Source organism: Magnusiomyces paraingens (assembly GCF_902498895.1).
Source record: "Magnusiomyces paraingens strain CBS 517.90 genome assembly, contig: contig5, whole genome shotgun sequence".
Classification (NCBI taxonomy): Eukaryota; Fungi; Ascomycota; class Dipodascomycetes; order Dipodascales; family Dipodascaceae; genus Magnusiomyces; species Magnusiomyces paraingens.
In genome coordinates, this window is record NW_022474071.1 from 385,912 (window position 1) to 412,034 (window position 26,123).

The following is a 26,123-nucleotide window of genomic DNA, read 5'->3' on the forward strand; positions in this document are numbered from 1 at the left end:
GTTACTAAATAACGATCTATTTCTAGTTATTATTTTTTCAGTGAATCTATTTAGCTCCAAAGCTAAATTGCTTTAAGCTTTGGCATTTATCCGTTTGAAATCTATAATTTATTCCTATTTTTATTTAACGATCGGGTTAGCTTGGATTTTTATTTTTTTAAATCTATTAGTCATTAATAATTAATATTTATCAAAGTTTGTGTTTTATGGTTGCTGGAAATTTTTCAACTCTGATTTAGCCCCAATAAATATTTAATAGATTTTAATTATTAAATCTATATACATTTCATAAATAAAATCTATGTATATCTGCATGATGGTAATTTTATTTCACCATTTTGGTGAACATAGTATTACATGTCATAAATATTTTTATAATTTAAGGCTAATCCAATTTGGGAATTTCTTCATTTAAATAAATTTAACGGCTAATAGACATGCATACCACTACAAGGATTGCTTGAATTTTTTATTCCGGACTGATTTTGTACCGAAAAGTTGCTAGGAAAAATACTCTTTTTTCCTCGCATTCTAGAAATAATTGACAACTGTAGAAAAAGAAGTTAAAGGACTGGCCATAAGCGTTTAACTTATCCCTTTGCACTTAGCTTATCCAGTAACATGCAATTAGACCATCTCAGATTTGCCAACCAGAACTAGTTCAAACATTTGAACATCTGGTAAGAATTCATTTAAATATAAATTTTAAAAATATAAAAGAGAATATCTTATTTTGCTGTCAAAGTTTCTTTTCTCATGAAAATTTTGATTTTTCCTATACAAAATTATTTTAACGATTCAATTAAATTTGCAAATGAAATTTTAATTCAAAAATTTATTTTTTTGGTATTGGTAATTATATAAAACCCCTTATTACCTAGTATTGGTCTAGTATAGGCTCTATCACATAAGCATAATAATAGTATGGTTAATTTTAAGCGAAATCGCTACCAAAACCAAGAGTCTAATATATTGTTCTTCACTAGTAGATTTTTTTCTATCAAACTAAACGATTTACTTTTATTCTCGTTAAAAAAAAACTCCAACGATTCTGTTTATCATAAATAATTATTTTTAATGATAATAGTATCAAAAGGTTTGTAAAATGAAACCTCTTAATAATATAATTGTTTGACAATAGATTAGGTTAAAAAAATATATTTATTGATTGATGTTTTTAAACCTTCATATCTAGTATCTAGATAGGGGAAATGTGAATTCACATTACTTTCGAAAGTAAAAAAATTCATAAGATCTCACCTATAATATCTCGATATCTACTTGAATACCTCGTTTATCTAAACCTCTCTTTTTTTTTAATAGCACCAAAGTATTCATAACCTTTGGTTGTTTCTGCAGTATGTACCAACCCACCACTCACCTTAGACTTTTATAACATCACATTATTCATGATAATAATATTATTAAGTGAACACATACAAGTTAGCAATAATAGTGATTTTCAAATTTTAAAAGGTTTAAGCAAATTAAAAATTTTAACTTAAATTTTATCCTAGTATTTACTTATTATAATGTATTGGAATATATTGGAATATATTGGAATAATTTCAAAAATATGTAATCAAACGGTCTTTCTAAGAGTTATTTTTTTAGCTCATCTCTTACACCATTTCCACAAACCATTTCTTTCTTCTAAACAAGAAAACCTAAATTTATATCATAATCAAGATAATATAGTCTAATAAAAAAAAACAAAAAATATTACATGACATACTTTGTCTCCATTTATGTTACGCTGCCCTTGCTTCCATGGGTCTATTGGGTTCTGTTGCAAACCATCATGTCTTCGGTCATGTACAAAAAGGCCCGGTCAAGTGGAGTCCTTTATACTAATTTTTTCTCCCTAGATAATAGTTTATTGTCCATCATTGAAAACACAATAATATAATAATTGAAAAAAAAAATCACAGTCTTGTAATTTAATCTAATTAGTAACTAATTTGGATTGTTGTGTTTTGCCAGCCACTCTAATGTGATCGTTGTAATCATCCCGAAAGTTGCGACATTCTGACAGCTCATCCTCAAACACATCTGTATCCTCCTCAACCTACATCTTATAAGTAATGTCAATTCCCTAGCGAGCTGAGTCCTATAAAATGGAAAGGCTATTCATAGTGATTAAGGTCAACTGCCTTTGATGCATTATTGACTACCAAAACCGATACAATGGAAGATATATGATATAACTCTTGAAAATGTCATTATTGGTCCCCCAGGTGTGTTCCTGATATAAATGTAAGTACTCTTAAAATTTTTTATTCTATCTTCAACCGTCTTAATTTAGTCTTTCAGCTCACATAATTAAGCATTGAGCCTCAATAGATCAAATTTGACTATCTGAATTTCTTTAAATATCGATGGGGTATTATAGCATTCTTTCATAGTCTAAGAACTCCTAGCTTTTTCGTGCTATAACAGTACCAAGCATAAAGTTACGTAGCAAACTATCAATTATCTCATCATCATCAACGTGACAATCAATGCCATTAACATTGTCATCGTCACTATGTAAATCTTGAGATGAAATATTATTTTTGGCTGCAGAAATTTCTTTGTCAAAACTTTCAAAAATTCAATCTGGATTGCTTGTAGAAACATGCAGTCATTTAGTAGCCCATCTGAGTATTTAAGTAGATTAAACAACAGAAAAGTTAACCTTAAATACAAGGAGAATTTTAAAGCACCAATCTTTACAAAATAATTGTACTTGTTGGTAAAAAATTTCATTCTTGTTAATTTCCTTTAAAGACTCGATCTGGTCTCGATAGATATAGTAAAACTCCGATAAATTAAATCAGGACTAAAGTATCCCAGATAATGTAACTTGTAAACTAGCACTATTTGCCCTATGCCTCTAATGCTCAAAAACAAGAATAGTCCTCTGTGGCCCCTCTGTTGAAACTTAAACACCTTGGCGAACCTTAAGAAAATATATGTAATTTTTGTGAGATAATTTTTCCAATTTCACAAAGGTTTTAAAATAATTTTTACGTGATTATTTGAAGTATATAAAATTTGGATAGAGTAGTTCTTCAAAACGGCTTGCTTCCTTATCAAATATAGAAAAAATGAAAATTTGATAAGATCGTTTATGCTCCAGCCGTTTCACATATGAAGGTGCCTAAAAAATGGGTCAAATCAAAATAACTGCAATGAAATTAGTTTTGAAGTAAACATCTAGTGTACACAACAAGTCCTGTTTGGTTTATTTTACTTTGGTGAATGTACATGGGGATTCTTTTTCCAATAATTTTGCATCTATCAAGTCTTGAAGGGTCAGGTAAGAATGCTAAAAGCCACTCCTCTTGTCGCCTTTAATCCTCAATGTGAAGGTTCCTAAAGCTGCAAATAAATGTTCCATGTACTTTGTCGACCAAGTTCAATAAAATCTACCAGCTTTGAATTTCTCTTTTCCTCTAAGTTAATTATTAATTAAATGATTTCAAATTCTTTAAGGCCACTAAAAATTTTAAGATTCTTTTTGGGACACCAAATCTGGGTAAAGAGAAACTCTGATTTTTACAGATTAAAGATATGGCTCAAAAAGCGAAGCTAGTCTATCAATAGAATCAAATCCAATAGTGATTCTTCTAAGGACAGCAGCACCAATAACTCACTGTATGACTACGACAGCAAATTTTGAATTAAGTATTTTAATATAGGATGAGCTGATTTCTGAATTTAAACAAACCCACTTGTAATATGCCTAAATTACTGATATGTCTTTGACTTTTGTGGCAATATTTGGCCATCCGCAAAGTTTCATTGATTTACTCATAACCACCGCAATAAGAAATATTTCAATGTTTATAAAAGTTTTTGAGTATTTCTTTTTAGTCCATCTTTTAAATGCTATTTGATGCTTTTAATATTATGTTCTATCTCAAATGATATCTTTGTCAGTGTCTATTTTGTTAAATCTCAAAATTAGACATTCTACTATAATGAAAGATATAAAAAAATAAAGAAGTAATAATATAAAGATTTTTAACAAAAGAAACTAAATTATTTTCTTTTCACTTTTAAATATTTATTTAAAATAATATGGAACAAATTAATTAAATTAAAAAAAAATTTAAAGGTTTGCCTCAAAAAGGTCACCTGCAGCTCGTAGGGATTGCATTTACTAATAGCCAATTTCTGAATATTTGTATTAAACAAATATATTTGACTATCATTTCTATTTTGGATTGTAAATGCTTTTTTTCAATTGGCGTGAATGAGATTATAATTTTCAATTGTGATTGGAAATTTTGAATCAAGGGAATCTATATTTAATTGGCTTATTTACAATGTATTTCGACAAAAAGGGAAATGTGTATACACCCTGTTCAAATTTTAACAGTGACATCGAGGCAATGTAACTCTGGGTAATAGAATTTTTTTTTTTGAATTCTCAGTGTCAATTTTTGGTTTCTGCTATACAATAGTATACCTAATAGCAACCAAATATTTATATGCTCTACATAATACTTAAGCATATTTGAAAATGACCATTTAAATGCTTAATGGAACAATGTTTAAAAATATCTAAATTATTATATAGTTTACTTCGTGCTAATGATAAATATTGATGTTCTATAATCAATTTTTAAGGTTGTAAAAATTGAATATAATTTGCTAGCAAGCTTTTTATTCTCAATAAAATGTCAGTTATTTGTCCAAATAGAATAAATTGAAAAAAGTTAAATGATAAGTTTATATTCTTCAAATACTGACAGTAATTCAAACATTTTTTTGTGAAATACATAAATAATATGCAAGGATTTGTGAAAAATTTAACATATAAATATAATAAAAATATTACAAATTCAGTTATTTATTTTTTCGTGATAATCATCCTTGTGTAACTAGATTAGCCGTTCTCTTTTTTCTGCGGCTCGCCATATTAATTAGAATTGCAAACACCGAAATCTTTTCAGGAATTTATTTTAATCCTAATATATATCTTGAAACTTTTTAACAATTAAAGTAAAATAAGTATTTTACCGGGTTGTGATTAATTTTGGGGAGCTATGTTTTTTTTAAAAGAATATCAAGTTTCTCTTTATAATAGAATTTTAACTGATCTTATTCCAAGCTATGTCTGCTAGGTAACCACAAACCTTTATTTCTTCCCATAATAGACGATGGGTCTAATGGAGCTATTAACGTTTTCATCTTTTTTAGTTTTCCTTAAACAAGATAAACTATTAATGAGGACTAAATCTTACTCTTAAACCTTTAAGTCTAGAATAACCCATCCAAATATTTAATATCAAATCCGATTTCTTTGAGTTTCTCTTGTTCAGAAAAAAAAAAAAAAAAAAAAAAAAAGATAAAATCCATAAGCTTAAATTTTGGATAAACAGGGGAAATTTAGCTATTTTTTTGTCCACCATTTACTCCCAAACTGTTCTCAACTTAAATATTTTCAAGATTCAAGATCTTACCACGTTTTTTTGTTTTGCTAATTCTAAGAGTTATAACTCTTAATCGGTTATACCAATGGTGCCGTATGTTTTGTATTAGTAAATCCATAACGGTAATTACCCAAATTATAACTTACCCTATTATTGGATATTGGACTTTAAATCTACAACTACTACATGTATACATGATTTTGTCACGATTGTAATTCACAATTGTGTATTGTTACATGTATCAATAATTGTGACAACCGGTTTTATGCATCTTTTTTTTATAAAATAAAGCTTGGCCAAAATACTATTATTACATTCCAGTCCGTGATCTTTCCTGAGATCTATGCCAAAAATATTAAAATTAAAAAATAAACATTTCTTATTTTAAAAAAAAAAAAAACCTTCCGATCTCTAATTAACCGATTTTTAAGAGATATTTGTACAAAATTGTCTAATTTCCCCTTTTCTTTATAATAAATTTATAATGTCATGCTTAATTTAGAAATATATGAAGCCCAAAAATGATAAAAATTATTGGTTACTGAGCTCCTTTGGGTATGTCTTAAGCCCCACTGACTAGCCTTTAATAATATTTTAGATAAATAAAACTTAACTTTAGTTGGTTCAACAATAATGATAATCTTGGTCTAGAGCTGAGAGATCTTTCAGTAAGTATCGTTTAACGAAATAGTCTATGGTTAAGGCTTTTGGTGGTGGTGTTAGTTAATTACGCTAATATTAGCCTATTATAATAGGCTTTTGTAATTACAAAATAATGTGTTAGGTTTTGCAAAACAAACTTTTTTAACCAATCGGTTAAAAAAAGTTTTTAAACAAAATTACATAATCTATAATTTTTAGTCTAAATTTTAGTGTATTACTTAAGAAGTTGCAAAAAATTATTAATTGTTAAGGTTAGGGTTAGACAAAATAAATAAGCTTTGTCCAATTTCTTCCTTAATAGATTGACAATTTCAAATATCACGTGACATAATACTTTAATAAAACTTGTCTATTTCAAATATTTGTAATTTTCAATAAATCCATTTTATTAGTTTGCATCTTCAAAACTTCGGGTACATAATAAAAAACTTATAAGTTTTCCCTTATTATTCACATCCTAAATTTAGTAATGCATAATTGCTACTTTAGGATAGGAATTTACAAAAATTTATTTTTATGATATTGAGAAGTAGTATGCCTTCGATAACTTAGGTTTATAAGTGTGACCTGTCTCTGTTACATAGCACAGAAAGCTGAATGTTCTAGTGTTGCCTCTTGCCTCTTGCTGGGTAGGACTCTCTAACTGCCCAGTACACAATTGTGGAATGAAGCTTTACATATTCCTTCAATCTATCCATTTATAGCCTTTGAATCTACCAGCATTAGAGACCAAAATTTTGCATAACTATTCAAATATTATCTTAAAGACTTTTTCACTAGCCTTTTATGGTCTTTTATGGCATAGCACTACAAAGGGATAACTAGTTTGAAAATTACCTTTATAACACCACATCCTTTGATGAACAAAATAGTGATTCGGATCTTTCTTTACTATTATTCTAAAGGAAGCCATTAATAAATTAATTAATTTAAATATTTTAAGTCTAAATTTATTTTGTGAATAGTTCCCTACCTAATTTTACTCCTTAAATATTTCCAAAGTACAATGTCTTCAAAAAAGAAACAGGAGGTTTCTTATTTTTTACTTCAACTATTTGAATTCCAAATATTCACGACTCTAAAACCTTTCTATTACTGGCATTTAACATTTTCGGATTTAAACCATTTACACAAACGTGAACTATTTAAATTGACTTAATTTTATTTAGATATCTAGTTTAGAGGATTTTCTATTTTTAAAATTGTTTATTAAGGATAATAACATTGTACATGTGAATTTTTGAGCTCGTGTTTGACGTACTTTTAAATATATATAAACAAAACTTTTGATAACAATTTTATTATCAAATTACAAATTCATGTTAACAAATACAATATTTGTACAAAATATTTTGAAACTTCTAGAATGAAAAGCATATGTAACAATTTATCATATGTATGATGAATCCATTAATAAAGAATTGCTTTAATAATTGTCATCTTAAAAGCCATTTATGAGCTCCTTTACTTATTTTTCTTCTGCTTGAAAAAAAAACTATTCTCTACTAAGGAAAAACCAGTTCCAATTATATTTGGTCAATTTAATTACAGCTATAACTTTCAATCAAGTTTAATTTCCACTTGCAACAATATTTAATCAATTTTAAAAATGTCGTTAAAGAATTTGATTCAATTCAAGCTTTTTTATATAAATTTACGCTAAAACAAGTAAATTTTAAAAATAATTAAATATTTTCATTACCTTCAAGCTTGCAAGTTCAAAACATTTAAAGAATAAGAAATACAAAAGGTTTCCATTAATATAGTATATACCAAAAATTCTTCAAAAAACTTAGAAATATCTTTAAATCATATTAATTTTTTTTTTTTCATTATTAAATTTAGAAAAAAAAATATCAATTAAAACTTTCAAACCCAAGATTATATTAAAAAAAATTCAGGCGATTATAATTGGTTCAATACAACCTAGTCATAGACTCTAAGGTTTTTTAAGGATTTAGGTAAGTTCATAAAAAGGAAATATGTGTTGTCAAGTATTTTTTTCACCACAAAATGGTACAGTCAAGTTAATAACGATATTATGAATGTTTTATTTAAACAGTAATTGATCAGTGTTTGTTGAATTTATTGAATTGTTTCTTAAATAATGTTAAGTTAACCCTAACCCTAACCCTAGTATTATGATAATTAGATCAATTACAACATACTCTCAATATTCAATACCCTAGTCCTTGAAACCTTTTCCTCGATGTTACATTAATAATTATAATGGTTAATTAGCTTAGCTATATTAATATTAAATACAGTTAATCATCAAAACAGAAGTGAAAAAAATTCATGGTAGAATTGCTAACCTGTTTCTCAAAATAATATTTTTTTTTTCTGAACATATACCAGAAAATTTTTAGAGAAATTCAAGGTCTTTAATTGTTTAATAAATGTAAATTGTGATAAAAATTTTATTTTACTTATTAATAATGATATTTTGTTAATAAAAATTTACAGTTTATTACATTAATCAAAAGAATTCAACCACTAATTAGTTTGTTTCAAGATGACCAGATTCCTTATTTTTCAATTATTTTAAACAAAAAATCATATAAGAATCAAAAAAAAAAAATCATAAATAAACTAAATATTTTAAGAATTGATTTTTTTTATGTAGAAGATCAATTATAATTTAGAAGCGTTATACCCACAGAAAAATAAGAAACCCGATAATAAGGAGAAGAAACCAAAGAGTTATGAGGAAAACCTTATTTTTATTTTAAACCTATTTTATTTATATATTTTTTTTACAAAAAACATAATAATTATTTAACAAACAAACATCCTATCACGGCAAGTTAATTACTTAATGTGGAGAATAATTTATTTTATCCAAATATGAGCATTTACAACTTTTACACCATTGTTTGAAAAAGAAATTGTTTTTAAATCTTATTACTTTTATACTTGGTACTACAATACCCTAACTTTTATCTCAATCATACCCAGTCTTACAAAAGATATAAATTATTTCTCATATTTTATTGAATGTATTAATAAAAAAAAAGGGGAAGCATCTTGTAAAGTTCACGTCTAATTCTGGAATAAATAATCTTTTAGAATTCAATTAAAATCTTGTTAGTACTCTGATGATAAAGTATGGGTATTTGAACTATCACTTCTGTTTTTGATACTTATTTTTTAAATGGCATTTCATGGCTAGCTTACTTGACACTGTTATTGGGTGAATGGACATTCACATTTCTTTCTTTTATCCAAATTAATTGGTGTGCCAAGTATGCACTTCCTGATTATACACATTTCTGGTGCAAAAATCCAAAAAGAGAGCCATGATTTTGCTTATAAATATATATGGTTTTAATTAATCAGCAAGAGAGATTATGATGGTGGATGAGAAAAAAAAATAGATTCATGAGGTGGTAACAACATTTTAGCAAACACAATAGAAATAAAGAATTAAGGGTAAAAACAGAAAGTGGGTGGATAATGATGGAAAGACATTCAGTATTCAAGAACCATAATTGACATCAAAAATTTAAGATCAATGACTAAAATGAATATATATATCGAATTAGGGAAATAAAAATATAGATTGTGATAGTCTAAAATATGGGTTTTCTTTTTTTTTTTTTAAGTTTCGAAAAAATAATTCATGAGTTATTTTGATCACTTGAACTCAAAATGGGGGTTTTCAGGAAAATATAATACAGAAGGGGAAACTTTGTTTATTTATATTAAATAACTTCCTTGTAATAAATCAATTCCAAGTTGTCCTTTAGGAAATTTCAAAGTATCCAAAAAAAAAAAATGCATTATTCCTTATCCAGCTTTTTCGAGTCTTAAAGATCACTTCAAAAAAGCATGACATTGTTTTCCTTTCGGTTAAAATATATCCTGGTAGTGTTAAAACCTCATCTTAAGTGAGTGTATTCCTTGATGACAGGTTATTTTGGATATTGTGAACTAGCGCCAATGATTAAGAAAGAAAGAAAGAAAGAAAGAAAGAAAGAAAGAAAGAAAGAAAGAAAGAGTAACTTGTATATGCACTATAATCAGGAGTTAAAGCAAGTTAGAGGATAAATTACCAGTACAATGATATTAGATATAGGTAGTAGTTTGAATATTGTATTATGAAATATATTTTTATATATATAACTTGTTCATCAATAATCAAATACAAAATTTAGAAAATGAAACATTTCACCACGTTTTAAAGCGTTAAAAGTAATCCTAATAAAATTGTTAATTAAAGTGTGCTTTAACCTAAACTAAACTGTTGCAACTAACCATGATTTAAAGAAGCTAACTTAGCTGCTAAATCTAAAAAAAAAGAAAAATCATCTTCACTATTCATCTTAACAATAATAACAATCATCTTCATTATAGTCATCTTCATCATAATCAGTTTCATCTTCATCATAATCACTTTCGTCTTCGTCAGAATCGCTTTCATAATATTCACCTTCACTTTCAGAAGAGATTCCATCTAGTACATCTATGGTGAGTGGTAATCTTCCCATTTCTAGATTAGTAGGAAGATTTGCGCCACGTCTTGCCAAAGTATCAGCTTGATCGTTTCCATAACTAGAGCCATGAGCATTTACAAAACACAACATAATTTTGACATCGTACATTTTCAAGTAATCAATTCTTGCACGAATAGCCTTAATAAAATCTTGGTTTTGGACATCTCTATTGCTAGCAGTCATGTACCCGTTCGACTCCCATTTGGTGTACCATTTGGTGAGACAGTTAATTGAGTACTGCGAATCGGTGTAAATGAAGAGCCGTTTAGGACGGTATTTTATTGCATGGCCAACTGCCAAATAGATTGCAGCCAGTTCTGCTCTTTGGTTTGTTTGAATATCTCCATCAAGTCTTTTGCTTCTATTACGATCGTCGTTGTAACTGTAAAACACGCCATAGCCTGCCCGTGAATTCGAATAACCATTATTGATGGCAGAGCCATCAGTCCAGACATTTATTGTTCCACTAAACGTATGATAGATGGTATCGTCAAAATAAAGGAAATTCTCATTATAGTTGTAAGTCATGTATTGTCGAGCCTCGTCAATATCGGTAAACCTTCTGTGTTCATTATTACTGTAGCCAGCAAGATTTTCTAGCGCCTCTTCCCTGTAAAAAAAAAATAAAAAAAAAAATAACATTAGCTTAATAAAAAAAAACATATGAATGGGAAAAGTATATTACCAATTTAGATAGATTCCAGGTTGGTGTCCCCGTCGTACAGCGTAGAATTTAGTCATTTTCAAAGACTTCAAAGACTTTTATTTTTTTGTTTGAAATAAAAAAAAAAAAAGAGAAAAAACAAACTTATATGGTAAGAAATTTAGCAGTGCAAATTTTTTTTTTTTTTTAAAAAAAAAAGGAGGAGGAGGTGGAGGTGGAAGTGGAGAAAAGAATAGTATTAAAATATGCACGTGATATTATAATAAGGTTTAATTAATTTTTATCGATCGATCGAACCTGATTAACTGCAATTAATAATGTACTTGTTTTGCAACTACTTAATTAGCTGTATTATTATTAAAAACACATTGAACTGGGTTGGATTCTGTTTTTAAATGAACTGTGTGTAAGAGTAAAACATGCTGTGACTATTAAAAGCTATGACTTATGTTCAGACTATAGTACTTAGAAATGTATTGTGGTATGAAAATGACATTGGAGTTTTTTATTATTATTATTATTTTTTTTTTTTTGTTTTCAATTTGTTTGAAAAAATATCTTTAATCAATATCAATATTAAAGACAACTCTGGTTAAAACAAAAACATTGGTTTGAAATTGGTATCAACTAATTATAAGTTCCATCATCTTGCTGAGAATCTTATTTTTTTTTTAAAAACTTTCTTTAATAATTATCAAAGAGCAGGATATGATTGTAAGTATTAAAGGTTATAAAAATCTTTCAAAGTAAAAAAAAAAAAAATAAAAAAATAAATAAAATAAATAAAAATAAAAATAAAAATTAAAATTAAAATAAAACAAAGATTATTTAAAAAACCCTAACCTTGATAGTTTTATATTCCTCTCTTCCTTCGGGGGAGTTTTTTATTTTCTTTTTTTTACCGAGGATTTTTTAGGTGTCTCTTATATAAGTAAATAATTTTTTTTTTTTGGTCTTTTGACTGCACTGTGGCGCCGGAACTTTGTGGCACACATCTTAACACCAAGTATTTTAATTTTGTTTGAATTTTATTTTATAAAGATTTTTGATCTTCGGCAATTCACGGATGTGGGTGGCAAAAAGATATTTCCAATAACTTACCAGGTGATTACCAAAAAAAAAAAAAAAACGGGTTCATTGTATGCTTAGATGGGTTTTCTATAAAAGGTCTTTAAATAGTAGAGATTATATATTATTTATGTAATATAACCAGTTGATTGATCTTATTAAACCTCCAGTTAAAGCTCAGAAGACCTCATGACGTTTAACCATTCAAACTATTCTCCACAATTTCCTCCGATTGAAAAACTAAAAAAAAAACTAAAAAAAATAAAAATATAAAAATAAAAAATTCCTTCTCTTTAGTCTATCCGTCTGTTCCTCTTTATTGAGAAAAAAAAATTAATTAAATACAATTAATAAAGATTCTCCGACATACCGGATGACGGAAAGAAAGAATCATCATTAAAAGATAAGGTATTTGTAAATTTGTAGTTATAGATGAATAGATAGATGTCAACATGAAAATATAGGACTTTTTTTTTAAATTTTTTTTTTTATGTCCAGAGACTCAACTCAATTTACATACGTTGTTTATGATTTGAGACTTGAGCTGCCGGCATATGTCCGTAACTTTACTGAATTCAACGGCACAGGGTTTCTCCATCGTCACCCCCTCTTCTCAGTTAATAATTAACCTCACTGCGTCTTTTTTTTTTTTTCATCATCATCATCATCTTCTTCTTCTTCTTCTTCTTTTTCTTTGAAAAAAAAAAAAACATATAGGGGTCTTGAAAATATATATCGCTTGTCCTAAAGAGCCCGGTTTAGAATGTATATGTTGAGGTATCAATTAAAGCCATCAAAAAAAAAAAAAAAAAAAAAAACACCTAAAATGACCAAATGGGATTGGATGTTATGGTATGGCCGTTCCTAACAAATAGAAAAAAAAAATAATTACTAAATGACAGTGGGTAACTCTGTCTTTTCCTTATTATTATTAGTTCTTTTTTTTTGACCCGAGTACCGGACGTGATTCCGGCCTTTAGGACAATGATGAACTACACATGTAGAAGGATGTTAGTAAGTGGCCTTTTGTAATTTTTTTTTTTTTTTGGTGTGTGTATGTGTGTATGTGTGTGTCTTCTCAAGAGATTTTTCAAAAAAGGAACACATCGGATGGAAGGGCTGACAAGTACTGGGCTTACTTAAGTTACAGCCTCGGCTTTTAAAGTCTGGGGTAATACAATGATTTCAAACAAAAGACTAAAAATTGAAGATAAAAGATAATGGATTAAAGTATTCAAAATCAAATTATAAATGTACAATGTACATATTTTTTTTTTAAAAATCACAGAAATTTCATTCATTACTCATTACTATTTACTTTTTGTTTTATAAAGGAATCATAAAAAATGTCTATATCTTCTTAAAGGAAGATAGATATTTACTCTTCAACCTTGGAAACCTTCTTGATAAGAAGAGCAGTAGCAGCACCACCACCGTTGCAGATAGCAGCAACACCGTACTCACCATCCTTCAAGACGTTGATAAGAGTGACAACAATGCGGGCACCGGAGGCACCAATGGGGTGACCAAGGGCAACAGCACCACCCTTAACATTGACCTTAGAGGGGTCAAGACCAAGACGGCGAGCATTGGCAACAGAGACACCGGCAAAGGCCTCGTTAAGCTCCCACTTGGCAATGTCCTCGACCTTGAGGCCAGCCTTCTTAAGAAGCTTGGGGATGGCGAAAGAGGGAGCGATAGTGAAATCGATAGGAGCGGTGGCAGCGTCAGCGTAGGCAATAACCTTGGCAAGGACAGGAGTGTGGAGCTCCTTGGCCTTATCACCGGAAGCAAGAACAAGGGCAGCAGCACCATCGTTCAAGGAAGAAGAGTTACCGGCGGTGACGGAACCGTCCTTCTCGAAAGCAGGGCGGAGCTTGGGGAGTCTCTCAAGGTTGACGGAGCCAGGGGACTCATCCTCAGAGAAAATGACATCACCCTTCTTGGAGTGGACAGTGATGGGGATAATTTCGTCCTTGAAGCCACCGTTCTTGATGGTCTCAAGGGAACGGCGGTAAGACTCAACAGAGAAGTTGTCCTGGTCCTCACGGGAAACATTCTCACGACGGTTGGTGTTTTCGCAGCACGAACCCATGTGGATCTTGTTGTAAACGTCGGTAAGAGCGTCGTGGAGAATAGAGTCTTTGGTAGGGGTGTGGCCGAAACCAAGGGTACGGGGGAGGTAGTAGGGGGTCTGGGACATGGACTCAGTGCCACCGGCAAGGACGACAGAGGCATCACCGAGCCAGATAGACTGAGTGGCGAGGGCAACAGACTTGAGGCCAGAAGCGCAGACCTTGTTGATGGTGGTAGCCTCAGTGGTGTCAGGGAGACCAGCCTTGAGAACAACCTGGCGGGCAGGAGCCTGACCGGCACCGGCCTGGATGACCTGACCAATGTAGGCCTCCTCGACGTCAACGGGCTTAACGCCAGAGCGAGCGACAACAGCCTTGACAACCTGGGCACCGAGGTCGGTGGCAGAGACGGTCTTCAGGGCGCCATTGAAGTTGGCGATAGGAGAGCGGCCGGCCGCAATGATGTAAGCTGAGTTAAGCTTAGAAATGTGGGAAAGGTGGAAGTTTCTGACAAAGACTCTGGACATTGTGAATAGATGAGATGGAGGATGATAAGGTTGGATGAAGTATGAAGATAGAAAGGAAGAAAAGAATTTAAAAAGAAAAAAAAAAAAAAAAAAAAAAAGGGTGGAAATTGTGTTGTTTATATACAAGTGTGGGGAGACTAAGACCTAAAGGGGGATTGGAGAGACTTTAATGAGATTCAATATAGTATGAAAAATGAAAAGCGGGCGGGGAGTGGTTTTGTTAGACGAAAATAAAAAGATGGTGGAGAAATTTCGCTGGCAATGGATTTGTTTTTTTTTTTTTTTCATTGCATCAGTGGAAAATAAAAGAAGGAAATAAAATAATAAAAAAATAAAATCTGGGGGGGGGGGGGGGAAAGGCAGCACGGAAAGACGCCGGGTCGGGTTGACCTCGGTGGGAGGAAAGGTGTCGGGGGAAAATCCGGCAATAGAGGTTACCAATTGGTAAGATTATGGAGTAGAAGAGGAAAAAGAAAAAAAAAATAATATACATATAAATAGAGAGTATAATAATTGGGTAAGATATATATATGTACGGCTATAGTAACTTAGATTTAAGTGGCGATAACGGGCCTTTAAACGGTGCGTTATCGGTTTATATAGCCATCCATATTTTGGATAAAAAGTCAATTCCAATCATCAAAAAAAAAATATATATATATATATATATATATATAATTTTCAATTTTATTTATCAGTTGTTTCCGGAGAAGATCATTCTTTCTCTAAATATGTTATATTGTTTTTCTTCTTCTTCTTCTTCCTCCTTTTCTTCTTTTTTATCTTTAACAATCAATCAAAATACAAAAAGGAATAAAAAAAAAATACACATCATTTAATCATCAAGGACCTTTAAATTCATTTTAATCTTTATTTTTTTTTATTTTAATTTTTTTTTTTTAATCAAACCCAAAAAAACTTAAGCGGAGGAAGTGTCATCAGCAACAATGGCCATGATGAGGCAGTAGAGGTAGTAGAAGAAGAGAAGAAGGTGAATACCAAGCTTGACAAAGCTCTCATTCTTGTGGCGGCCCAAAGTACGGAAAATCTCAGTGGCATCAAGAAGATGGGTCTTATTAATGTACTTTTTGGCGTTAAAGAAAAGAATGGGCAAGTTAAAGATGAAGGAAAGCCATTGACCAGACAACAGGAGAAGAAGAGCCACAGCAGCTTGAATTCCAGCTTCGGGCAGAATAAAAAAATTAAGACGGTTGCAAAGATCGACAGGATTAATGAAATCTTTTAAACAACAAAAAAGAAAAAAAAAATTGTTAGTTATTTGTTGGATTAAATATTAAAAAAAACTAAGGAAATGTGTAATGACTTACCAGATTCTATAGATAAAGAATTAATCGTCAAGAAGCGGATTTGTTAGTAAAATTGTAACAAAAATCGTAATTGTAATATATAATAGTGGAAGGTAGTAGTAGTAGTAACAATGGCCACAGAGACCTTTTTTTTTTTTTTTTTTTTGTAGCACCACCACCAATGGGTCTTATCACTTGGCTGAGCTCGTGATTGAGAGAGAAAGAAAAAAAAAAAATTAAATCGCGTCGCGTTTATAGATTTATTTAAATTTATTTTTTTCTCAATACTTTATTATATCCGAAACAATTGATTTTAAAAGGATAATCGAGAGAGAAATAAGAATGAAAAAGAGAGAAAGAGAGAATGAAAGACTTACCCAGGTCGCTGTACATAACAGTAAAGTAAACTTGGAAAAAGAGGTTGGCGGCGTTCATAAAGACGACCAAAAGGTAGAGGCTGGAGAAAACGAAAAAAAAAGGTGTAAAATTATTACATGTTAGCGACTATTATAGTATATATATGATGCAAAAAAGATTGAATTAATGCTGGTAATGATGAATGATGATGGCAATCAAAGAGTAATTCAATTTTTCGATTAAAAAAATTTTTTTTTTTTCTTAGAGAACGTACATTATTAACGACATTTTTTTTTCCCCGTTATTGCTGGTCAAATATGAATTTGTGTGTGTGCTTGCTTGGGTTTGTTTGTGAAATACGTGGGATTAAAAAAAAAAAAAAAAAAAAGGAGAGAGGAGTGAGAACAAAAAAAAAAAAAAATTAATTTCCAAAAGCTTTTTTTTTTTTTTTTTTTACGTTTGTGAGGAATTAAAAAAAAAAAAGCCAGCATGTTAAAAAAAAAAAAATTAAAATAAAAATAAAAATAAAAATTAATAATAATAATAATAATAACATAAAAATTAATAATAATTATATTAATAATTATATTAATTAAGAAAAGAAAATATATATATAAATATATTTAAATGTAATATATTGTTGTAACATTTTATTGTAATAAATATTTGTTACATTTACTGTTTGTGTAACATCTCCTTTGTCAGCATTAATTACAAATTTCTTTTTTTGTACAACCAAATGATTTGATGGTTGAAATAAATGTGTGTAACAACTGAGTTTTTGCACTAAAAAAATTCTCTTCTAAATAATAATAATAAAAACTCATTTGCTTGGTAAACATCACTACGAAAATAAATAAATATAAATATAAATGAAATAAAATAAAATAAATATAAAAATAAATATAAAATTACTGCAGCAAAAAAATAAAAAAAAAAGCAGCCATTTCTCTTTCATCTTCTCACTCATCCATAAAAACTCATCCAAATATATATATATATATATATATATATATATATAAGCCTTTATTCCATAAAGATTCTTTTGATCTAAATTTTTTCTTTTTTCTTTCTTTCTTTCTTTCTTTCAAAATTTAATTTAAAAAAAATTCCTTCTTTTCCTTTCTTTTTTTTAATAGTCTTTCTTTAAATCAAAAAAAAAAAATTAAAAGTCTTGTTCATCACACTCTTTTTTTTTTTTTTTTAATTTCTCTTCCTTCTTTTCTTTAATTCTAAGGTTCCTGGATCATCTTCAATATCCTCCTCGCGTTTGAGTTTGAAACTTGTGATAAACCTTCTTTTTTTTTTTTTTTTTTGGTCACGCTTTTTTTTTTATTATTATTTATCGTTATAATTTCATCTTAACCTTTATTCGATATTAGTATAATTATCAATAAGAAAAAAAAAATTCACCATCTTTTATAATCTTTAATAACCGCCCATTCACTCGTTTTTTTTCATATATATATAAATACAGTACTCCACATGAAATCTAAATCAAGTCCTACACGGCCTACGACTTTGTTCATTTTAACCAGTCTCTTAGCTGCTCTGGCCACAGCTTCCCCAGTCTCTTTCACTTCTTCTGAAATATCAACATCCACAAACTCTTCTACTTCTTCAATATCCCAAGAACAACTACCCTTCTCAACAACATTATCCCCACAAGATGGAATCTTCAGACGCCAATTTGACTCTTCAAATTCAACAATCACTTCTTCATCTATTGAAGAATCAACCTCTCTTTCATCTCAAGAATCTACAAATACACAACAGTCAACTTCCATTTTTACTCTCGTGACAACAAGTACCTCCACAGTGGGACCATCGGATTCTTCATCCTCCTCTACTGATATCCCAACTTCAAACCCAGATTCTTCATCCTCTTCAACAACTACATCAGATGAACCAACCCCATCACCTTCAACTACTTCATTTGAATCAACAGTCACAGTAACTGAATCTTCTCCCTCCTCTTCTTCATCCCCCTCTACAGACTCGTCCCAGCAAACTACTTCCACAGATTCTACTAACTCAGCCACTACAACTACCCCTGATACAACTTCCTCCAACCAGGAAACAACTCTAGTCACACGCAGTGTCATTGTCTTCATTGATTCTACAACAACCCAATCTTCCGTAGTTGCAGATACCCCCACTGCAACTACTGCAACTGACTCCTCTGCAGAAACCACTTCTGGCTTTGTGACGCGCGACGTGACAGTCGTTATTACGCGCACTGCCTCAGTGGATGCAGGTGCTGCTGCAGAAACTTCCTCCGGATCCTCATCTAACCAAGAGAGCGGAACACTAGCAACCCAAGGTTCCAATAGCCAAAACGGTGGTGGTTTATCCACTCATGACCGCAACATTGTCATTGGTGTTGTTGTTGGTGTTGGTGGATTTTTGGTTCTTTTGGGTGTAGGGTTTGTTGTTTGGCGCTTGTTTTTGCGCAAGGGTGATTCAAATGGTGCTCCCTCTGGTAAAGTCCCTGGAGGCCATGGGTCCCGCCGATCACCTTTGCTTTTCTTCCGAAAGGGAGAAAGAGGCTCCGCTGAAAAAGTGGGGATGCCGGCAGGTTCTGGTGTACTTGGAACTGGTGGCGGAGTGGGTGTGGGTGCCCTTAGCGACGACGAAAGTGATGTTAACATGTTTCGTGCAAACATTGATCAGTACCATGCGCCACGCGCTACCGCTGCATCTAATTTCTAAGCTTTACGTTTAAAAAAAAAAAAATTTGGATGGTCAAAAGGAAAGGGAAAGAGTTGGAGGCTGAGTGAGTGAGTGAGTGAGTGATAAAAAAAATTTTTTTTTTTTTTGACGATTTTACTTATCCACCCAAGCGAGTCCAAAATTGATTTCTTTTAAAAAAAAAAAAAAAAAAAAAGAAGATGCCACTCTTACGTTTCAGACAGACAACCTTTTAAACTTTTTATTCTTATTTTTTTTCTATCTATCTTATTTATGTTTATTTATTTATTACTTTGGAACAAAATCAAGAGAGATTTTCCAAGACTTTTATGATATTGTTCAGTATAATAATAGTGTGTGTGTGTGTTTTTTTTTAACCAAATTTTTTCTTGTTTTCTTTTTTTTTTTTATGATCTTTGGACTTTATTTTTTATATTTTATATTCTTTTACAAGAAAATTTTAATAGATTTGATACATTAGACGGGTATTTTTCCATTGAAAGTGGAAATAATAATAATAATAATAATAATAATAATAATAATAATAATAATACAAAAAAAAATAAATATATATATATAAATGAAAATGAAAATGAAAAAAATAAATCAGGAGAAATTTGAAAAAAAAAAAAAAAAAAGGATGAGAAGTGTTGATTTTGACAAAAATAGCCGTTGTTGGCCAGTAACTGAGAATATTATTAGTATGAGGAGATTCTATTTATAGACATAGAAAGACCTTTAAAATTTTGTGTGTGTGTGCGCACAGACTGAAAAAAAAAAAACGGTCAGTTTTCAACGGCTACGTAATCACGTGAATCAGATATTAAGGTAAATATCCAACAATATATATATATGAAACTTTAACAATAGAATTTCATTTCTCTATTTCTCTCTCAATTTTATTTTTTTATTTTTTTTTCATTAATGAAAAATTTTTTCTTAATAATAAAGATTTAAAGCATTAAACGACACTAGAACGACTTTAATAAAAAAAAAAAGAAAAAAAAAAAAAAAAGAGTTCTTCTTTCCGGAATTAATGCTTGTTAATCGAGAGATTTTTTTTTTTTTTTTTTATTACAAAGAACTAAAAAAAAATTTAAATTAAAAAAAAGTTTTTGTGGGGTTATGTAGTGGTAGTGATCTGGAATATAAAAATAGATTTAGGGAGGTTGATCAAGGGTTCTATGGGTTTACTGACTTTGTACTAGAATACAACAATACTCCATTAAAAAAAACAAAAAAAATTTTTTTTTTAAAAGAATTAAATAATAATTAATTAGCAATACCTGATGGAACTTTTTAACCAGTGCACACTATTTTTCATTATAATTTTATTATAATTTTATTAATTTTACTTCCCTAAATCCAACCAATGATTGAATTTATTTATTTATTTGTTTATTAATTATATCTAAAAACATGTCCCTCCTAAACTTGAGATATTTTTCTTTTTATCAAAGACATTCCATTTGAAAAAATAAAAGAAAAAGATGCTGGAAAAGGTTCCATAGAATATAAAAAAAAAGAATCTTTTAAACTTTGGAAGAAAATCAAATAAAGAAACCTTTTTTTTTTTTTAATTTAATTATGGGCTTTCATTTCAAACTTTTTTTTTTCAAAATGAATAAACTAATCATTTAATTCCTTTTAAAAGCTCAAAAAAAAAATTGATACCATGATTTTTTATGAAATACCTTTCGACATATATTAAACATTAAAAATAAAAAAAAAAGAAATAATTTGGTTAATTCATCTATCATCTATTACTCAGAAAAAATTGAAATGAAAAAGACTTTTTTTTTTTTGCCATAAATTTCGTTACAACGACCTAAAAAAATGACATACTTTTTTCCACCGAGACATTTTTTTTTTACCATATGGATGCATCCTAAGCATTTCTCCTAATATATATATTTCTAACATTGTATATTGTTACATTACAACAATACTCCGTATGTCTACCACAATATATTGGTTTTTTTTTTTTTTTTTTTCAAACATAAATTGGCTATGAAAGTCTTATTGGATTTTTATTTATTTTTATTTATTTTTGTTTATTAATATTATTCCTTATTGGGAATCTTAGCTGGAAGTTTTTCGCTTAGTGTAATACATAAGCACCTAATGGCATGATAGTGTTGAGCTGTGTGTGAAATTTGACACATTGTGCAGTTACCGACCAGAACTTGGTGTAGTTTGGCTTTGGTCAACGTAATGTTTGCCACCGAAGCCGGTGATTTGGGGAGTTTATCCTATGACTGTTTCGAATTAACCCCATGATCTGTCTAGTATAATTTTCTTTTTTTTTTTTGACCTCAATTCTATCATTTTCCAAATATAATAATCACTGAGCAAGTATCAGTACTCCCCATTCCCTTAACAAATCCGGGTATATTATTGTTACTAACTTTTTAGTCATTATTAACAAAAGATTTCAAGATTATAAATTACCTCAAGGATTGTTTACTTTTATTTTCAAGGAGGATGAAAATAGTTCATAATTAACTAATTGTAAAATTTAAATATGTTAAATTATAATTGTCCATCAAAATAATTAATTGTTATAACAAAATTAAATTAAATTAAATTAAACTTACTTTTAATGTTAAACTAAATAACCCTAACCCTTAATACATTAAAATATTTACATTGAAATGACAATATTGTCTTGACACCAAACCCTATTACTTCCAAATGCCCATCTCCACATTTTTCCCCAACAATAATAAATATCCTTTCCCTATCCAGATTTCTCTAAAAGCTCCAAAAAATAAAAAAACATATTACTCATTAAATACAAAGCTAAAAAAAAATCAAAAAAAATATATATATATATATATATAAAACAAATTACCAGTTAAAAGCTTCAATGTAAAGATCAACACGCCCATTGCCTCTGTCCATGTTTTCAGAAACATACTTGCGTACATCATCGTTCATACCAGCAGGGCCGCACACAAGGAATGCAATGCTTCCTTGCGCCTCACTAATTGATGTCTCAATAATGCTTTTAAGATCCGGCCGTGTAAATTGTGTATTGAAGCTGATTGCTGATCCAGATGACAAATCCTTTTCATTGTCTGAACCTGCTTCTCTCTCAATTGTCACCTTGCGTTGAAGTCCGTTAGGCTCACTTGACAAAAATATTTGAACATTAACATTATTTTTGTAGAGATACTCGAGCTCATCTCGGAAGGTTTCCACGTTTTCGTGGTTTTGGATGGCCCAAATAAATTTAATGTTTTTCTTCTCTGCCTGATGTGTCAGTTTAGAGGCATATGAGTAGCCACCAGTAAACCCGATACCTCCGGAAATAATGACAATGCTGTCAGAAGTCTGTAACGGAACAGTGTGGCCATAGGGTCCATCTATAAACACTGGAACGGTTTTAGCGTTGTTATTTTTAATAAGATAGTTCTCCAGCTGCTTGGTCTTGCCGTTGCGTACACGAGCACAGAAAATAATCTTCTTTTCTTCACCAGGGGTAGGCGAGGGGTACGCAGTGAAGGGGTGGTTTTCCCAGCATCTCCAACGTGGGTTGAGGAAATGAATAAAAACGTAAGCACCAGGACGGGGACGCCAAACAAAACTGTTATAATCGACCTTAATCTTGATGAGATTTTGAGGGTGAAGTTCGAGATGAGCCTTGGCATTAACACCGTTAAGAACTATGCGGGCCAATCGTGCGGCTCGGTCAAAAGCCCAGAGAGCGGTAGCACAGTAAATCCATTCACTAAAATTGTGGGGCTTGACGTGCCACCAGACACCTACAGTAAAGAAAATAGCAAACGCCTGGTGGAAGAGCAAAAAGATTTCATAGAGATGCTCTCGGAAGTGACGAAGAGAAATGACCAAAGTGAAACTGATGCAGACTGTGGCAGCAATACCCCACACAACTGCTGGTTCCTTCATTTCTTTAAAATATGTTCCACCCTTGCGATAGTTGATAGAAAAGGTAATACCATGAATAAACACGTTGAGGTACATGAGACGTGCAACCCATCGATGGTACACACTCATGGTGTCGTATGATAGACCAGTGAGGAACATTAGAATGTTATTGCGGCCAGCAAAAGCATAGATGAGAGGGAGTTGAGACATTGCAATAAGGCCAGCACGGTCACCAACATAACGGCTGATTTGGAGAGTGCGAGTAGTGTAACGAGTGTTGCCATCATAGATATCATATTTAATAAATATAAAAATGATGTACATTCCAAAATATACTGCAAGAACCCAGGTTTGAGCTCGTGTGGGAAGAGACATGTTAATAGGACCCCATTTGATAGGAACACTGTGCTTATAACCAAAGGCAGCAGGGTTGATGAGTTTCTTGCGGAAAAAGAGAGCAACTCTGTTGTTTGTTGTTTTGTGAACAAAGCCAGGTGCCACCTTTTTCAAAAAGTTGGAGATAGCAGCAAGAAGCATAACGGCACCAAAGTATGCCAACATAAGACCGCTAAAAAAAAAAGAAGTTAGAAATGAAATTAAAGAGTTATTATTAATAAAACATACCCATAGAGATTACCAGTATATTTTGAATAAAACCCAGCGGCAAAGGATCTCTTAGCTTGGTCAATTTGTGCTTGGGTGAACTTGATAGGATGGTAAGAAGGCAAGGTTTTGTTTTTGATAGTTGAGACGTCGACAAAGTAATCTGTAGCATTTTCATAAATGTCGAGCAATTCTGCAACAGTGAGGTTGGGTCGAATTGAGGGGATACATTCGTCGTCAATGATTGAGTGAAGAGCGTAGTTTGTGTTACCGTTTTTGGCTCTGGTGACACAGTCAACATAGGTAGCAAGCCACTCGGGACTCCAGCAGTAGCATGCAACTGAATGACCAGACTTGGATTTGTAGTACTGACTGGGACACTCAAAAGTGTATTTGCCGACCCAGGCCAAACATCCACGGTATAAGGCATCACCGGATTTGGCAGCCATAACTGAGCTGAGCCAGACACACAGTAGAGACAATTGTAGAAGTAACTTCATGTTGTGAATATGACAAGAAGTCACAAAAAAAAAGATGTGAATAGAGATAATGTGTAATTAAAAAAAAAAAAAAAAGAGGAAAGAGAGAGCAAAAGAAAAAAGGTAAAATTTTAAATAGGGGAATACTGACTTTATATGAAATTTTGGGATCCTCGAAAAAAAAAAATCTTTTATTATGGTTCTCCTTTGACTGAAAATCTTTTACAGATTTCTCAAGCCAATCAGAAAATCGATAGATGATCAGTGGTTTTTTTTTATTTAATGATTATAATCAGGAAAAGATAATCATACAAGAAAAAAATAATTTTTTTTTTTTTTTTAAATTTACAAAAGTGGAAAATCGCAAATTATTTTTTTTTTAAAAGAATCAAATCTTTGTGTGTGGATTTTTGCCAAACTCACTATGCCGTGCATGATTGTTTTACTAGTGTCATAAATAGGGAGGGTTTTGAGGGACCTTTTTTTCAAAAGTTTAAATGGGAAAAAATGCTTCATTTGATATATATGATACGAACAATTTACATAATCCGCGGATTATTTACCTAAAAGAATAGTATCAAAAAGGACGTTTGTTCAAAATTTATTATTTTTTTTTTTTCGACTGAATTTCCCGAGACCCAGTCATTACACGGCTTTTAAGGTTTTTGTGATAAGTTTTTAATGGAGAGAAAATTAAAAAAAAAGAAAAAAAAAATTGTTGGTTTACAACGTCTCCTTCTTCACTCTCCACCCCCATAAAAGCCACTTCAAGGGCCCATTAGTTTTAGTTGGGGGAAACCATCAAAACAAAATGCCAAGACAATTATCGAGGGATGTTTTTTAGAAATTAAAAATAATAATAATAAAAAAAAAGAAAACTAGGTACAATAATTCATATATTTTAACATCTCAATTATTGCACCGATAGAAGAAAAAAACAGTCTACGTAGACAGACATATCCATGATTTTGCAATATATTCAAAATGCATATTAATCTTGGGAAAACACTTAAGCATACTCAGCAAAAGTGCATTCCAAAACTGAAAGCTAAGCTTTATTAACTTATTATTAATAATCAAACCCTTTTTATTTTTTTATTTTTATTCTTGGATAGTATTGTTCTGCATATGAGCTGGGCGTACTCCTAGTACAAGTCTTGACTTGCAAAGCTGATACCGATTTTCAGAGCTACAATTGACAGATACTCCACAAGACAATTTAAGTTTTTTTCAAACAATATGCTGACAAAGCGAGTTTAATAAGAAGTTTAGACTAGAGGAGCTTTTTTTTTTTTTTTTTTTTTAATTCCAAATAGACTTGTTTTTTTCTTATGAAAAAAAAAGCACTCAAATTGCTTGGAGAGTTAAAGAAACAAAGAGCCCCATGAACAAAAGAAAGAGCAGAAAAGGATATTACCAAGTCGGATTTTGTTCTTCAAATAATACTTTTTTTAATTGCAAATTGTAAAATATAATAAAATTGGCCCTCATGTATCTAAAGTTGTTTATTAGAAATTTGATCTAAGACAAGATAGAAATAATAAAAGTTATCAATTTTATGTTTCTTGTGTTAATAATAGGCATATAATGATAATCATGATAATCTTCTTTAGAATCTTCTTCATTCTATTTTAATCTAATCAATAGGATCATCTTGTTATATTTTGAATGTAGCAATTCTCTAAGAAAAAGACAAATTTTAGTTGTGTTTAGTGAGGTTTGTCCCATTTTAGCTACTCTGAGAATTTCAAAATTTTTTTTAAAACCTTCTACCTCTAACTTCGTACCCATCAGAAAAAAAAAAATTTTTTTTTAAAACCCTGTTTAACACAATAATAGAAACTTATACTGAATCCTGTTTGCTTAAAAGCTTTTGCAT

General features: G+C 30.6%; 5 protein-coding genes across 5 annotated transcripts; 1 reads left to right on the forward strand and 4 right to left on the reverse strand.

The window, feature by feature from the left end:
- Positions 1-10,411: 10,411 nt before the first annotated feature.
- Positions 10,412-11,323, reverse strand: SAPINGB_P005778 (uncharacterized protein; the record flags this gene model as incomplete). Its single annotated transcript, XM_032000492.1, has 2 exons — positions 10,412-11,192; positions 11,268-11,323. 2 exons carry the CDS (start codon positions 11,321-11,323, stop codon positions 10,412-10,414), a joined length of 837 nt encoding a protein of 278 aa, XP_031856383.1.
- A 2,369-nt stretch (positions 11,324-13,692) lies between these two features.
- On the reverse strand, positions 13,693-14,916 carry SAPINGB_P005779 (uncharacterized protein; the record flags this gene model as incomplete). Its single annotated transcript, XM_032000493.1, has 1 exon — positions 13,693-14,916. One exon carries the CDS (start codon positions 14,914-14,916, stop codon positions 13,693-13,695), a length of 1,224 nt encoding a protein of 407 aa, XP_031856384.1.
- Positions 14,917-15,835: 919 nt separating this feature from the next.
- Positions 15,836-16,868, reverse strand: SAPINGB_P005780 (uncharacterized protein; the record flags this gene model as incomplete). The annotated part of the gene is made up of 4 exons (XM_032000494.1): positions 15,836-16,155; positions 16,245-16,250; positions 16,601-16,680; positions 16,855-16,868. 4 exons carry the CDS (start codon positions 16,866-16,868, stop codon positions 15,836-15,838), a joined length of 420 nt encoding a protein of 139 aa, XP_031856385.1.
- A 1,197-nt stretch (positions 16,869-18,065) lies between these two features.
- SAPINGB_P005781 (uncharacterized protein) lies at positions 18,066-19,292 on the forward strand (the record flags this gene model as incomplete). Its single annotated transcript, XM_032000495.1, has 1 exon — positions 18,066-19,292. One exon carries the CDS (start codon positions 18,066-18,068, stop codon positions 19,290-19,292), a length of 1,227 nt encoding a protein of 408 aa, XP_031856386.1.
- A 2,829-nt stretch (positions 19,293-22,121) lies between these two features.
- SAPINGB_P005782 (uncharacterized protein) lies at positions 22,122-24,265 on the reverse strand (the record flags this gene model as incomplete). The annotated part of the gene is made up of 2 exons (XM_032000496.1): positions 22,122-23,730; positions 23,787-24,265. The coding sequence occupies 2 exons, from the start codon at positions 24,263-24,265 to the stop codon at positions 22,122-22,124; spliced, it is 2,088 nt and encodes a 695-aa protein (XP_031856387.1).
- Positions 24,266-26,123: the final 1,858 nt, after the last annotated feature.